The sequence below is a fragment of the Ictalurus furcatus genome, chromosome 9, assembly GCF_023375685.1.
Source record: "Ictalurus furcatus strain D&B chromosome 9, Billie_1.0, whole genome shotgun sequence".
NCBI classification, from domain to species: Eukaryota; Metazoa; Chordata; class Actinopteri; order Siluriformes; family Ictaluridae; genus Ictalurus; species Ictalurus furcatus.
In genome coordinates, this window is record NC_071263.1 from 19,370,221 (window position 1) to 19,385,199 (window position 14,979).

The window sequence follows — 14,979 nt, forward strand, 5'->3', positions numbered from 1 at the left end:
CTGTTTGCTGTTTGTTCACTATATAATTGTTCATATTTACCTTTTTACTGATATACTGTTGTTTTCAGTGTTTAGGTTTGTAGTATTTGTTTGGTTTAGAACACCATATATAGATTAATCACATGTATTAGTTGCCCTTTAGTGTCTGAATAGTGTTTCTGTTCCATATTTGTTTTTCCCCCTCTAGGATCCATTTGTCTTTGAGCCTCACTGCTTTTTTAGAGTGGATGCCTTTGCATTCTTCATCACATGGAAAAGTGAAGGAAAGGTATTAGCACTCCTGTTAGACTAACACAGTACTTCATAGTAACTTCTCTGGACTGCAGAACCACCTAATGTGTGAACTTAATGCTGTTGTGTACTGCTTCTTGCTTTCCCATTATATATTGATGGTTTATTATTTCACCTATAGGAAGGTCAGGTTCTGGAGTGCTCCTTAATCAACAGTATACGGAACACAAATGTACCTAAGGTAAAGTCATTAATGTGTCTGACTATGCACTCAAAAATATAGATTAAATAAAAGTTTCAGCACATTTCTTTTGGTTTGTATTCTGGTATGGCACAGAGTATCTATATTCGTGGTGTCAAACCCATTTTCAGTAACGGGCCACATTACACATAGTCCAATGTTTAATTGACTGGACAAAAAAAGTTTAGTGTCCATTATACAACATTTAGTTGTGGTCCATTTGCAGTTGTGTCCATAAGTATTTGGACAGCAACACAATTTTTGTACTTTTACCTCTGTACACCACCACAGTGGATTTGAAATGAAGCAATCAAGGTGTGATATTGAAGTCCTTACATTTTCATAGGCACAAAAGTAATTGGACAATGGATTAATAAGCAGTTTCATGGCCAGATTTCATGGCTAATTAAGGAGATAAATGTCTGGAGTTGATTCCAAGTGTTGATTTTGCATTTGGTAGCTGTTCATGGGAACTTCCAATATGCAGTCCAAAGAGGTGTCGATGGAAGTGAAGGAGGCTATCATTAGGCTGAAAAACCAAAACAGACCTATCAGAGAGATCGCAGAAACTTTAGGAATGGCCAAATTAACAATTTGGCACATTCTTAAAAAGATGGAATGCACTGGTGAGCTCAGCAACGCTAACGACTATGGAAGATGACTAAAGTGGATGATCACAGAATTCTTTCCTTGATGAAGAAAAACCCCTTCACAACATCTAGCCAAGTCAAGAACACTTGAGCAGGTAGGCGTATCATTGTCAAAGTCTATAATCAAGAGACGCCTTCATAAATGTAAATACAGATGGTTTACCTCAAGATGTAAACCACTGGTATCACTCAATAACAGAAAGGCCAGATTAGACTTTGCTTGAAAACAAGCAAAGTTTTTTGCTTTAAAAAAGCCTGCCCAGTTCTGAAACAAGATTCTTTGGACAGATAAAACCAAGATTAAGTTGTACCAGAATGATGGGAAGAGAAGAGTATGGAGAAGGAAGGAAGGGCTCATGATCCAAAGCATATCATCTGTTGAGCCTGCTGAAGGCAGTATTATGGCATGGGCATATATCACTGCCAATGGAACTGGGTCATTGGTGTTTATTGATATGACTGCTGATAGAAGTAGTATAGTGTATAGAGCTATACTTTCTGCTCAGATTCCGTCAAATACTACAAAACTGAAAGGACATTGCTTCACAGTACAGATGGACAATGACCAAAAACATATCCGAAAAGCAACCCCAGAGCTACTTAAGGCAAAGAAATGGAATGTTCTTAAATAGCCGAGTCAATGACCCGACCTCAACCCAACTGAGCATGCTTTTCACTTGCTGAAGACAAAACTGAAGGCAGAAAGACAAACAAACAAGCAGCAACTGAAGGCAGCTGCAGTAAATGTCTGGCAAAGCATCTCAAGTGAGGAAACTCTGCATTTAATGTCCATGGGTTCCAGACTTCAGGCAGTGACTGACTGCAAAAGATTTGCCTCCAAGTATTAAAAGTTTGTCCGATTACTTTTGAGCCTGTGAAAATGGAGGGCTCTGCAAAAAAATGGCTGTAATTCATAAATATTTAATGCAATATTTTATTAAACATCTGGAATTAAAGCAAAAAGTCTACACTTCAATAACATGTTGATTGTGTCATTTGAAATCCACTGTAGTAGTGTACAGAGGCAAAATTACAGAAATTGTGGCACTGTCCAAATACTTATGGAACCGACTGTTGTATAGCAGCTCTGGTACATTTCACTGTTTGTATCACTCCGCTTGCCTGTGTTCAATTCTAGCAATAGTTCCTTGAATTGAAACTACATTGTTACTAAACTTACTATGGGCTGTCAGTCAGTCTGTGTGTTGCATGGCAACATGCAATGTTCTATCCAGCTGTGGTTTATTTGGGAACTTTTTTTTTTGCTGGTGGAGCGAACAAAATATTTGAAAATACTGTACCTGAAATGTCAGCTACTCCATATTAATTTCTTGTTTGTAGAACTGTTATATAAAAGCAATATCACACTTACAATTATGTTCTACTGAATATCAGCATGGCTGTAATTATTGCCTGTGGCCTTGTGCTTACAGCTGAATCACATACATGCTGATCTTCATGACTATTACACATCTTGCTCTTGGAGTGATCTTTGTTGGTTGATCACTCCTGGGGAGGGTAACAATGGTCTTAAATTTACTCCATTTGTACACAGTCTGTCTGACTGTGGATTGTTGGAGTCCAAATGCTTTAGAGATAGTTTTATAACCTTTTCTAGCCTGATGAGCATCAACAACTCTTTTACTGGTCCTTAGGTCCTCAGTAATCGCCTTTGTTCTTGCTATGATACACTTCCACAAACATGTGTTGTGAAGATCAGACTTTGTGTGTGTGTGTGTGTATGTTTATATATATATATATATATATATATATATATATATATATATATATATATATATATATATATATATATAATCGTGTGTGTGTGTGCTGGCTCTATTTTGCTCCCTTGTGCGTAGTGGAATAGAGACTAATGGAATAGAGAACAGAGACTCTTTTTGCAATACTTTCGCTTCAGTTAAAGTGCTTTGGGTGCAGAAAAGACATCGGGACAATAGGAAGGCATTGTGTACAAATAATAAATCGACAGAGTTTGACATTCTTCACATATATACAAATCCTACATATTCACAAAAACACAGTCCAAAGACAACCTCACGGAGATATCCAAAGCAAGTAAGAGGTGAGATATGAAATACAATGTATATGAATATGAAGGAATTCTGTCCTGTTATTCATTCATTTGAAGAGGCAAGGCCCTTTGGGAAGTGGCATTGTGGAGTCTGATGGCAGCTGGCACAGATTATAAATGATTAGAACCTTTTTTGAGACTGTAATGGCCTGCAGGATATATGCTTGACATCCCTGATCTAAATCATTATTTTTTTTATTTCATATATTTACTGCATTGTAATTATAAATTTTTCCTTAGCACAGCATGATGTGTGTTCTGCCTTTGTAGGATCCAAAAATTCTGTCAGCAATCGAGACCACAGGGAAGTCTGAGAGTGACTTGGAGGGCAGGATCATCTGCATATGCAGTGGCACCGACTTGGTTAACCTTAGCTTCATGTACATAGTGGCACCTACCATTATCATTGCAAAGGTAACCTAACCACTCACAGAAAGTCATAAAATCCATCCTGAGGTAATCTGTTTACCCCGGTACACTTGAGAATCATTTTCTAGGAAGGAAGAGTACTTGACTGGAGTACCAGTACATTTAAAGACCTCACACTTAAGCACTATAAGAGGCATCATCTCTCTTCTGGTATTTTGAGTAAAAATAGCTTCCTCATGAAACTGTTATTCAGAATGATGAGATGGAGGAAATGGGGGAAGAATGCAAGAAAAAATATCTCGGTCTAGAAATGTTTGTGGCATCATTTATTATATATATCAAAGCAGCCTATCAAGCCTTGAAATATAAATACAATTTTTATAGTTCTCATAAAACTCAAAAAGGAGATCTGAAATGGAAACCTCATCTGCCTGGAATATATATTATTTTTAACTTTCTAATAAACGATATTGAAAATGTAAATCAATAAATAAATAATAAGTGTTCTGTATATTTAAACATCTAGGATATTCTGTGAATTATGTGGCAATTTTGACCCAATATTTCTTTGTGTTTATTTGTCTGCGTGTCTGGTTGGTTGGTTATTTATTTGCGTATTTTCTTGTCTGCCATTTTCACTGCACTATTGCACTTGCTGGAGAAGTTTTCTCTTGCCATACGCTAATTTTAGCTATATATTTCCACTCTGCCTCTGTTCACAGCAATGGACTGACAGCTTACGGTTACTGATCCACAACACCCGTGCAAACAATGTGTGCCCGATGACCTGTCTCAAGAAACAGTGAGTACCAGACTGCCACTGGCAAACATAGCAAACAAAGTAATTAAGTCACCAAAACAATTTTTGAGATTGAAATGTATTGTATGATGTAATTATAATTTTATAAATCTGCAACGCATTTAAAGTTATGATTTCACACTCAGCTCTGTATCAAACATTATCACATGTGATTCTGACACTTCTAATTATTTGCTCACATGGTTTTTGGATTGTTATTTAATGACTTTGTTCTCACGGTAGCTGGATGAAGCTGTCATCTTTGACCAATGTGAGCGGTAAAATCCCAGTGAGAAGGTACACACGCACAACTATTTGATTATGTGATTTCTGCTTCAAATAAATGAGTCATGCGTAGCGAGCGTCCTGCTGCTTGTGAAGTGGTCATACTGAGAAGCGTCAGTGTGATTTGTCCAGAGTTGTGCTTATTTGAACGTCCAGCAAAGTTATTTTCAGATGTAATAGCACTTTTTTTTCCCCCTCTACAGCATAACAAGAACTTTTGCTTCTGGCAAAACTGAGAAGGTTATATTCCAGGCGCTAAAAGACCTTGGTCTGCCTAGTGGAAAGGTGAAGTGGAAAAATGTTCACTAAAATGCTATTTGCTGGGTTTTTAATCATGATCTACTCAGACTGATTTTCAGACAGCATTAATTAACATGAAACCTGTTATCACTAGATCAGTATAACCTATTTTACGAGTCCAGACCAAACTAGACATGTGTGTGTGTGTGTGTGTGTGTATATATATATATATATATATATATATATATATATATATATATATATATATATATATATATATAAGCTTCTACCTTTTTTTTTCTTGATGTTTTCTTACAGAATGATGAAATTGAGCCTGATATTTTCACCTTTGACAAGTTTTACTCCCTCACTCAGAAGATTTGCCCCAGAACTGACATTGAAGCACTGTTTAAGAAACTGTGAGTAGGCCAAAATTTAAAGTCCACTCAAATGAGCTGTACTGTAGTCCGAACATATTTGCAATTCATGTTACTTAAAGAACAGGCTTCAGTTTCCATATGTTTTTAATTAATCAAAGGGGCAATGTAGATAACCAAATGCCTTTTATTGTTACAAAAATCTTCAATAACTCACATCACATTCTCTGTCTCAAGAGTTTTAAATATTAACTTGTAACAATTAAACAAAACGTTGGGGGGGGGGGGGGGGGAAGTGTGTTAAGGCAAGGGTTTTGAGGTGTTTTTTTTTTTCTTTTCATATTCATAAGCAGGAATGATGTTAGTGTTTTATTGTGTAATATATTGTCTCTGATATCTTTTCAGCTGTGGAGATATGAGCGATTATTTAAACATAGACCAGTTAGTCAGCTTTTTGAATGAAGTAAGAGGCTTTCACACATTAACTTACTCCCACCTTGGCTTCCTTTTTCATAAGTTGTTAAATCACACTCTTCCACTTTGCTTCCTTCTTTAAAATAAATAAATAAATGCTGCTATTCTGACACAAATGTACCCTTTTCACACTGTTGACTGATTTCTGAACATTTTCTCTGACACATTCTTACAATTTTTAAAGCACATTCTGTACATATAAAGCATACCTTTTTATTTTATCTTTCATGTGGTGTGATTGATGTGGTTCCATTTTAAAATGGCATTATTATAGATATTCACAGCCAGCCTGAATCTCTGTAGCCACTCCAGTAAAAACAAAAACCCTTATTTCCACACAGAACCAACGGGACCCTCGACTTAATGAGATACTTTTTCCATTTTATGACCCCGAACGTGCAAGGCAAATCATAGAAACTTACGAGACTGACAAGAAGCTTAGAATGAAAGGTAAAGGATGATATAAATCATGTACAGTAAGTACATGCGAGGCTTTTTTCTAGCTTAATAATTAATCTTTGGTATTATTGAGTGTAACTTGATAACTGAGTTCCAGATAGTGGTTGAGCAAACATTTTTATCTCTTCCCTTGTGAAGTTCATTAGCACTCATTAAACAGTAGACCACTGTTGAGTAGATCTCCCTTGATATTTCTTTATCTCATTATCCTAGTAACGTTTTTGGTACACACAAACTAAACTGTCTGGTCTTTAGGAGTGATGTCTTGTGATGGGTTTTGTCGGTACCTGATGTCTGATGAGAACGCACCAGTGTTTCTTGACCGACTGGAGCTCTATCAGGAGATGGACCACCCACTTTCACACTACTTCATCAGCTCCTCCCACAACACGTACCTGACTGGCAGGCAGTTTGGAGGGAAATCTTCTGTGGAGATGTACCGGCAGGTCCTGCTCTCCGGCTGCAGGTGCACGATCACATATGAAATTCACTGTCTGCCTCCGAAACTAGGGCTGGGCGATGTGCCAAAAATATCATATAACATATCATATAAGATATTTTTTTGATACACAATTATGTATCTCAATACATAGATTTTCTAACAGCCAGTAAAACAGTAGTGTTGCATTAAAAAATATTTATAACTGTATTTTTCTTTTGTAATTTTAATGTTTTAAAAATGAGTCTAAAATTTTACCATCAATATCAACTGCTTCAAATCAGTTTATGTAATGTTTGCTAAAATATCATCACAATACAGTACATGCAAGATCATAGAGAAGTGTAATGTATTGCAATTTGTCACAATATTGACATTATTATTATTAGTAGTAGTATTATTATTTAATAATATCTATATTATATTGTCATATTGCTCAGCCCTTTTACAAACATTGAAATTCAGTTTCTGTGCCCTAATATTATATCATTGCACAATTGAGATCAGCAGGGTAATGTTAATGTTTCAATTTATTTTAAATAAACTTTTGTGTCAGATACCTACAGTACATTATCAACTAAAATATTCGAAATAGCCTATGATTCATTTCACGGACAAATTTAAACGGAATAATTGGATTTTAAATAATCCACAAAATTTGTTTTGATTTATTTGAACTTTTCCAAGAGTAGCATGAACAAGTACTGGCTTGTGTAATTCTTCATTCTGAAAGGCTTGTTTTACAGAGAACATTAGGCCTTCAATCTAACGGAAATAAACTGATTTATTTAAAGAAGCTAACCTATTACTTGTAATCACTTGTAAACAACTTCCCTCTGAGTGTTTTTAACCTGTAATAATTCTGGGGTCAGAATGTTTTAGATTTGCCACAGCCAAGTTTGCTTTTTATATCTGAAATAAAATCAACCATTAAATGAAACAGTATAATGGAATGAAAAATGTGCAATGCATGGTCTGTATTGGTCCACCAATGATACAGACCTTTTATAAGACAGCGTTTAGATATTTAATCATTTATTAATTTGGTTGCAGTCATTAAACAGATGTCAGCATTTGGGAGGTACTGCAACTCAAAGGGTGCCAGTGCACATATTGAACTGCTTCTCTTTTCACTGCAGGTGTGTGGAGCTGGACTGCTGGGATGGAAAGGGAGAGGACCAAGAACCCATTATTACTCATGGCAAGGCCATGTGCACAGATGTGCTTTTCAAGGTGAGTAGCTACGTATTCAAGTGATTATTTACGATATTGCCTTTTTTTTTTAATAGTACAGAAAATCGCATAAGCGCTTGTCATAGATTCTTTGAAAGACTATGATTGTCAATTTTGGAACTACGTTCTAATTCAAAACATATGAAATGCTTTTTCCAGGAGGTCATTCAGGCCATCAAAGAAACTGCATTTGTGTCTTCCGAATACTCTGTGATTCTCTCCTTTGAGAACCACTGCTCGTACGTATATGTTTTATGTCTAAAAATAAAGAGATCAGAAAAGCATCTCCGCGGTTCTGCGGACAGAAATGGCCGGTTGATGAGCAAAGTCCAGTTGAGGTGATATTGTAGTCTGAAGCCTCAGAAATAGAACCCAGTTTGGTCTTCTGTTGTGGTAACCCATCTGTCTCAAGGTTCAACCTGTACCTGGATGCTGATCAAGGCAGTTGTAAAGAGTAGTTATATGAGTTACTGTAGCGTTCCTTCAGCTCTGACCTTTCTCATCATTAAGGTGTTTTTGCCCTCAGAATTGCCTCTCACTGGATGTTTTTTTTTTTTTGCACCAGTCTTTGTAAACTCTAGAGACTGTTGTGTGTGAAAATCCCAGAAGATCAGCAATTTCTGAAATACTCAAACCAGCCTGTCTGCCAATGAACATGAGGTCAAAGTCACGGAGATCAAATTTTTCTGCATTTCTACATGATGTTTGAGCATTAACTGAATCTCTTGACCTGCATAATGCATTATATTTTTTTGTTTTGTGTTGCACTACTGCTACATGATTGGCTGATTAGATGATTGCAAGAATAAGCAGTAGTGCAGGAGTGTATATCTCAATGTATTTACATTTAGATAAAGATATTTGTGTATATATTTGTATGTCCACATTCATACCTGAAACTCACTTTTGAAATTTATTTACTATGTTTGATTTATAAAACATTTTTTCATTCATGTTTTATAGGAGGCATCAACAGTATAAGTTGGCCCGATACTGTGAGGACATTTTTGGAGATTTGCTCCTCAAGCAACCTTTAGAAGATTTCCCAGTATGTGTTTTAATGAAGCGTGATGATTTGTAATTATGTTTAATGGCCTTCTTTAGAAGAGGTTTTTTTTTTTTTTTAACCATTTAGATGGTGCCTGGACAGTCTTTGCCTTCACCGAATGTTCTTAAAGGAAAAATCCTCATTAAGAACAGAAGATTAAAACCTGAAGTTGAAAAGAGTATGTGCATATTTTTTGTTGGAAAAATGCACTATATAATGTAATAAATAATAATCAATTATTTATTAACGCACATTCATATTGTAGCTATCCAAAACATTTTTGCATTTTTTTAGCTGATGTTTTGCAATGATCTTTCTAGTGACATAAGTATGATTTGCTGTTTGGTAGAGCAACTGGATCACTTCAGGAAGCATATGGAAGCTGGAGAGACAAACACTATTATGTCAGAGGATGAGAATGAGGAAGATCCTGGCTCTGGTGGGAAAGTGCTGGTTCTCCAGCTGTTTAAATGCATAGCACACACTCTCATTATAAAGTACACTTGGCCATTCCTAGATGCTGTAAGACCATTTGCTTAAATGTAATTTGCTGAAATATAATGGTATGTTAAAATGTTAAGCCTCCCTGTTGGTTTCCTTTGAGAACAAAGAAGCCTCCTGTGTAGTGCTAATGAATAAACGTATTTGATGGCTTCATTTAATGGAGAAAATATTTCTGTTATCTTTTTATGTGTGTAGCAGAGCTTGCGGATGAGGCTCACCCAGAACGGATATGTGGAAGCCTCGTCATTAGCCAGACGAATAATAGTGAAGGAAATATGCTTGGGGCAAGAAAGGTTGTCCTGCATTTCTTTTGTATATGGGTTTTGTTTTGTTTTTTTCAATTTGTGCCAACTTCAATTTTTCATTTGAGTCAACTTATTTTTATTTATTTATTTATTATTATTTTTTTTTTACAAATAATGCCCAAAGTTATTCTATACAGTAAACAGTACTCAAAATAATAAAAAATTTCCACTTGAACATTGAAATTGTCTACTATAATACTTTTGAACTGTCAGTTCAACATCTTTTATCAATGCTAACAAACTGGAAACACTCAGATAAGATCTTGACTCTCTATACTCACTCTGCTTTCAAGCCTGTCTGTTGAAATATCAACATTAATAGGGTTTAATGTGCACTGAAGGCCAAATGCACTTTGTTTGTGTTTCTTGTTTCATTTTCCTTGTTGTGTCAAAGATTAGCATGCTTTTGTTTCATTTTTGACATTTAATTCATTTATGCCTCTTGCTACTGAATCTGAATTCCATTCTCTCCATGCAGGCTGGTGAAACAAATGTGGCTGATGAGCAAGCTTTGATCCAGTCTTACACATATGTTGCAGCAACCACTAATATTCACCCCTATCTGTCCAGCATTATAAACTATGCTCAGGCTGTGAAATTCCTAGGATTTGACGAAGCTGAAGGCAAGTTTTTGCATTATTATATATTATATAGTAGGAATTTATGCCATGTTGTTTTTTCTCTCTCTCTCTCTCTCTCTCTCTCTCTCTCTCTCTCTCTGCATGTGTGTGTGTAATTAGTATTAAATTAGTATTAAATACAATATAGTATTCACATTGTGTCGTGTTGAAACCTGAAATTAAAATTATAACTTAATGTGTCTAACATTTAAAGGTGCAAAACATTATTACCTCCTTTGTGGTCAGCTTTGCATATTTGGATCCTGATATTCCTGCCCATTCATTTAGATTAATTTAGGCAAGTTTGCTGAACACATTCAGATTCTTGGTTCTGAATCATTCTAGAGTAGTTTTGATAGTTTGGTTTGTGTTATTGTCCTGTTAGAAGGTAAACATACGACCCAGTCTCAAGTCTCTTGCTGGACTGGAACAGGTTTTCTTCTAGGACTGCCCTGTATTTGGCTGTATCCATTTGCCCATCAACCCTGACCAGTTTCCTAGTTCCTGTGGATAAAAAGTACTCTTGGAATATTATGCTACTACCACTATGCTTCACAGCGGATGGTGTTCTCAGGGTGATAAGTAGTGTTTCTGCCAACTGTAGCACTTGGTGCCAAGGACAAAAAGTTCAGTTTTCATCTTTTGAGACCAGAGAACCTTTTCCACATATTTTCTAGGTCTCCAGCATGCCTTTTGGCATAGCAGCTAATTTCTTTATATAATTATATAAAGCCCAGCTTCAGAGTTACTCTTGGTTACTTCTCTGACGAATTACAGCTTTACCTATTCACTGATGTTTGAGGAATGGCACAATTATACATTTTTAAAATAATTTTGCTCCTTTTTTTATAGCCAAACCCTGATTGATACTTTTACAGAACATTGCAAAGGACTTGTTTTGATAGCTCTGAGGCTTATCTAGGACAATCTCTGGCATCTGTGTCATGAGCAGGTGTATTTATATTGAGATCACGCAACAATTTAATTGCACACAGTTTTATTTCATTAAACAAATCATATAACTTCTGATGGAAATTAGTATATGTTAATAATATATAATCAATGTTCTAAACATTCAAGATAAATGTAAGTAGTGAAGTTAATATGCAGTAAAGTTAAATATACACATTTATTACAGGTACGTGTATCATTTATCACAAGTATTACAGAAAACAAATAGTTTTTCTTATAATTAAATAGTTTTCCCAAACAAGGAGATTTCATTTAGAACTTAGGAGAACAGCCAAGTGCTCATTTTCAATTTGAAGGGAAGCCTCCTGGTTGAAGCTCCCTCATGAAGCTGGTCTAGAAGATGCCAAAATGTGTGCAAAGCTTCATTAGGAATATTGTTAAGAATAAATTGTTTTTATTTGTTTAACACAGTTATTAGTATTAATATTGTACCCTGAAGCTATACTTGTTCATATCTGTTTCTGCAGAAAAGAACATCCACCACAACATGTCTTCCTTCAACGAGTCAGTAGGATTGGGATACTTACGGACCAACGCTATTGAATTTGTCAAGTATCCTTGCCATTTTTTTCCCCCCAACAACTTGTCCTCAAATGATCGTCATGGAGTAGCAATTTGTGGAAATTGTGGTTTCAAGGGTATAATGAAAACCGTTTTTAATTAAACCTCTTAAGCCAAAATAGACAGTCCCCCACACCACAAGAGTTGGACAACCACTGGTCAGCTGGATGTATTTATTTCAGAACTCACTTTTCTGTTCTGTTTAGCAAGAGACAGCTTTGAGAATATTTCCTAAACATCCTTAATCACACTCTAAAATTTCCCCTGTAAAAAACAGTAAACAACTGGCAGCAGAAGTGTCAAGTGTTTTACTGTTGCCAAAGTCTACAGTACAGACTTGAGGGGGAGATTCCTTTTATTGTAATGATGGCCAATAAGTGCCCTGCTGTGAACTGTGGTATATCTCACATAGACCACTATGGTACTAGATTGATGGCCACAGACATGACAAGAAAACATAATTGAAAATCAATCTTGACTATAATTGGCTCAACAAAAAGTCAGTGAGTCAGTTGTCAGTAGGCTAGTACTTAGAATGATCAGCAGCATGATGAGCTTTTCAGCAACTGATTAATTGAATAATTAAATACAACTGCTACTCACCAAATAAACAGTCAAATTGAGACGGATAACGAAAAAAGGATCCCTCTCACTTGTTCAATTTTGGTCAGGTGTGTTTTTTTCTTCCTTAATGCAGTACATACTGCAAAATACTGTTATTTAAGATATTTGGGTGTTTAATTAGCGTAAATTGTTGCGTTTGAGAAAAACATGATAGTTCTGTTAGACAACCATAATTTGTATGTAATTTAACAGATTTTCTGTTTTATTAACAGTAAAGTTTTGTATTTAAAAACAATGGGTTAATACTGTTGAACTGCTACTGTAAATTTACAGCAAAGATTTACAAAGCACGTTCCATCACATGGATTTGAAATACAGTGGTGTTTGAAAGTTTGTGACCCCTTTTAGAATTTTCTATATATCTGCATAAATATGACCTAAAACATCATCACATCACAAGTCCAATTAAATAAATTAAACAAATTAAACAAATGAGATACAAATATTATACTTGGTCATTTATTTATGGAGGAAAATGATCCGATATTACATATCAGTGAGTGGCAAAAGTTTGTGAACCTTTGCTTTCAGTATCTGGTTTGGCCCCCTTGTGCAGCAATAACTGCAACTAAACATTTTTGGCAGCTGTTGATCAGTCCTGCACATCGTCTTAGAGGAATTTTAGCCCATTCCTCAGTACAGAACAGCTTCAGCTCTGGGATGTTGGTGGATTTCCTCACATGAACTGCTTGATTCACGTCCTTCCACAACATTTCTGTTGGATCAAGGTCAGGACTTTGACTTGGCCATTCCAAAACATTAACTTTATTCTTCATTAACCATTCTTTGGTACTACAACTTGTGTGCTTAGAGTTGTTCTCTTGATGCGTGATTCTTGAAATTCAGTTCATGGACAGATGTCCTGACATTTTCTTTTAGAATTTGCTGGTATAATTCAGAATTCATTGTTCCATCAATGATGGCAAGCTGTCCTGGTTCAGATGCAGCAAAGCATACCCAAACCATAATGAGTCTTTATTGATCACATTTACATATGCACAGTGATACTACCATCACCATGTGTCACAGATAGGATAAGCATCTTGTACTGGAATTCAGTGTTTTCTCCAAATATAACCCTTCTCATTTAAACCAACAAATTTTATTTTGGTCTCATCAATCCACAAAATATTGTTCCAGTAGCCTTCTGGCTTACCCACATGATGTTTATAAAACTGCAGATGGGCAGCAATGATATTTTTGGAGAGCAGTGGCTTTCTCCTTGCAACCCTGCTATGCACACCATAGTTGTTCGGTGTTCTCTTTATGGTAGATCCATGTTGTCTATTTCTTAAAAGACAGTTGTGTATGAATGACTCATGAGTTGGTTTTATGTGAAACTTAAGTTCCCTTTGGAGATGATGAAAACTCAAGGGAGTTCTCTTGTCCTAATATAACTTGGTAGTTTAAATAAAAAATAATCAAAATATTCAGTAAATGATCTTGAATATGGCTGTCTGCATAGGGTTTAGTGTACTGTGAAGAAAATATTCCTTTGGGTTTCCTTTGATTTAAGTCTACACATCTGACTGTTTACGAATTTTGCTTGTGCCTTGAAATATATTATCATATTGCCAAGAGGCAACAGTGCTCAGTGAATAGTAAGTGCTCACTTGTTATATAAATGAGACAACTCATTTACTTCAAGGGTTGTTTGTCTGTCTAAAGCTTTTTAAATTATTGAAGAGGAAATGAAAGACACAATGATTTTTTTTGGTCATTGGAATAGAGAAATATTATAACCGAATAAATGCCCGTCATCCTCTAAAGCGTGTAAGAAAAGCATACAAGAGAATGAAGGACCATTTCTAAACAAGTTCTACTCTAGTTCAAAAATATGGATTTAAAGCGAGGATGCTTGTGGTCTATAAAAACAAGCCTTTAGTGAATGTGCCCTGTGGCATTTACTTTCTTTTTCAAAGTGTTTTGATCTACAAACAATCCACAGATTCTACTTAAATTTTGCAAAACCTTCATGTTTTACCCTGACTGAGATCCACAGTTACAACAAGCGCCAGATGAGTCGGATCTACCCCAAAGGAGGCAGAGTGGACTCTAGTAATTATATGCCTCAGATATTCTGGAATGCCGGCTGCCAGATGGTAGCTCTGAACTTCCAGACCCCAGGTAATGTAAATGGCACCGCTGTAACTTGCTGTAACAACCCCCTCTGTACACATACAGTCAGAGATGTAAAACCACTTCCATTATTTTCCACAGCATGCCAGAATGGGACTGACTGCTGCAATGTTTTGGGCTTACTGCGATTGTACAACATTGTTAAATATGTAGAGTATATAGTGGCAAAGGGATAACAGTCTGGTTAATTTCCAAAAATTTAATTTGGAAAATACATAATTCATTTTTGCATTTCTCTATTTAATCAGCCAAAACCTCTATAGCATCACTTAAATATTGCAGTTATTGTTTTGGTCAAATCTGTGATCCTAGAGTGT

General features: G+C 35.8%; 1 protein-coding gene across 4 annotated transcripts in view; it reads left to right on the forward strand.

The window, feature by feature from the left end:
* Nucleotides 1-14,979, forward strand: part of LOC128612234 (1-phosphatidylinositol 4,5-bisphosphate phosphodiesterase beta-4) — a 45,526-nt gene that overhangs the window by 13,631 nt on the left and 16,916 nt on the right. For all 4 annotated transcript variants that reach the window (XR_008386706.1, XM_053632172.1, XM_053632171.1 and 1 more), the window contains 19 exons: nucleotides 188-268; nucleotides 413-472; nucleotides 3,485-3,628; nucleotides 4,306-4,385; nucleotides 4,626-4,679; nucleotides 4,871-4,952; nucleotides 5,226-5,326; nucleotides 5,690-5,747; nucleotides 6,100-6,208; nucleotides 6,473-6,683; nucleotides 7,796-7,889; nucleotides 8,049-8,128; nucleotides 8,853-8,937; nucleotides 9,025-9,115; nucleotides 9,287-9,376; nucleotides 9,637-9,734; nucleotides 10,225-10,369; nucleotides 11,806-11,890; nucleotides 14,526-14,650. Coding sequence is in view for 3 of the 4 variants with exons in the window: in XM_053632172.1 (XP_053488147.1) it covers nucleotides 188-268; nucleotides 413-472; nucleotides 3,485-3,628; nucleotides 4,306-4,385; nucleotides 4,626-4,679; nucleotides 4,871-4,952; nucleotides 5,226-5,326; nucleotides 5,690-5,747; nucleotides 6,100-6,208; nucleotides 6,473-6,683; nucleotides 7,796-7,889; nucleotides 8,049-8,128; nucleotides 8,853-8,937; nucleotides 9,025-9,115; nucleotides 9,287-9,376; nucleotides 9,637-9,734; nucleotides 10,225-10,369; nucleotides 11,806-11,890; nucleotides 14,526-14,650 (1,873 nt within the window). In the remaining variant the exon portion in view is untranslated. The remainder of the gene's footprint in view (nucleotides 1-187; nucleotides 269-412; nucleotides 473-3,484; nucleotides 3,629-4,305; nucleotides 4,386-4,625; nucleotides 4,680-4,870; nucleotides 4,953-5,225; nucleotides 5,327-5,689; nucleotides 5,748-6,099; nucleotides 6,209-6,472; nucleotides 6,684-7,795; nucleotides 7,890-8,048; nucleotides 8,129-8,852; nucleotides 8,938-9,024; nucleotides 9,116-9,286; nucleotides 9,377-9,636; nucleotides 9,735-10,224; nucleotides 10,370-11,805; nucleotides 11,891-14,525; nucleotides 14,651-14,979) is intronic.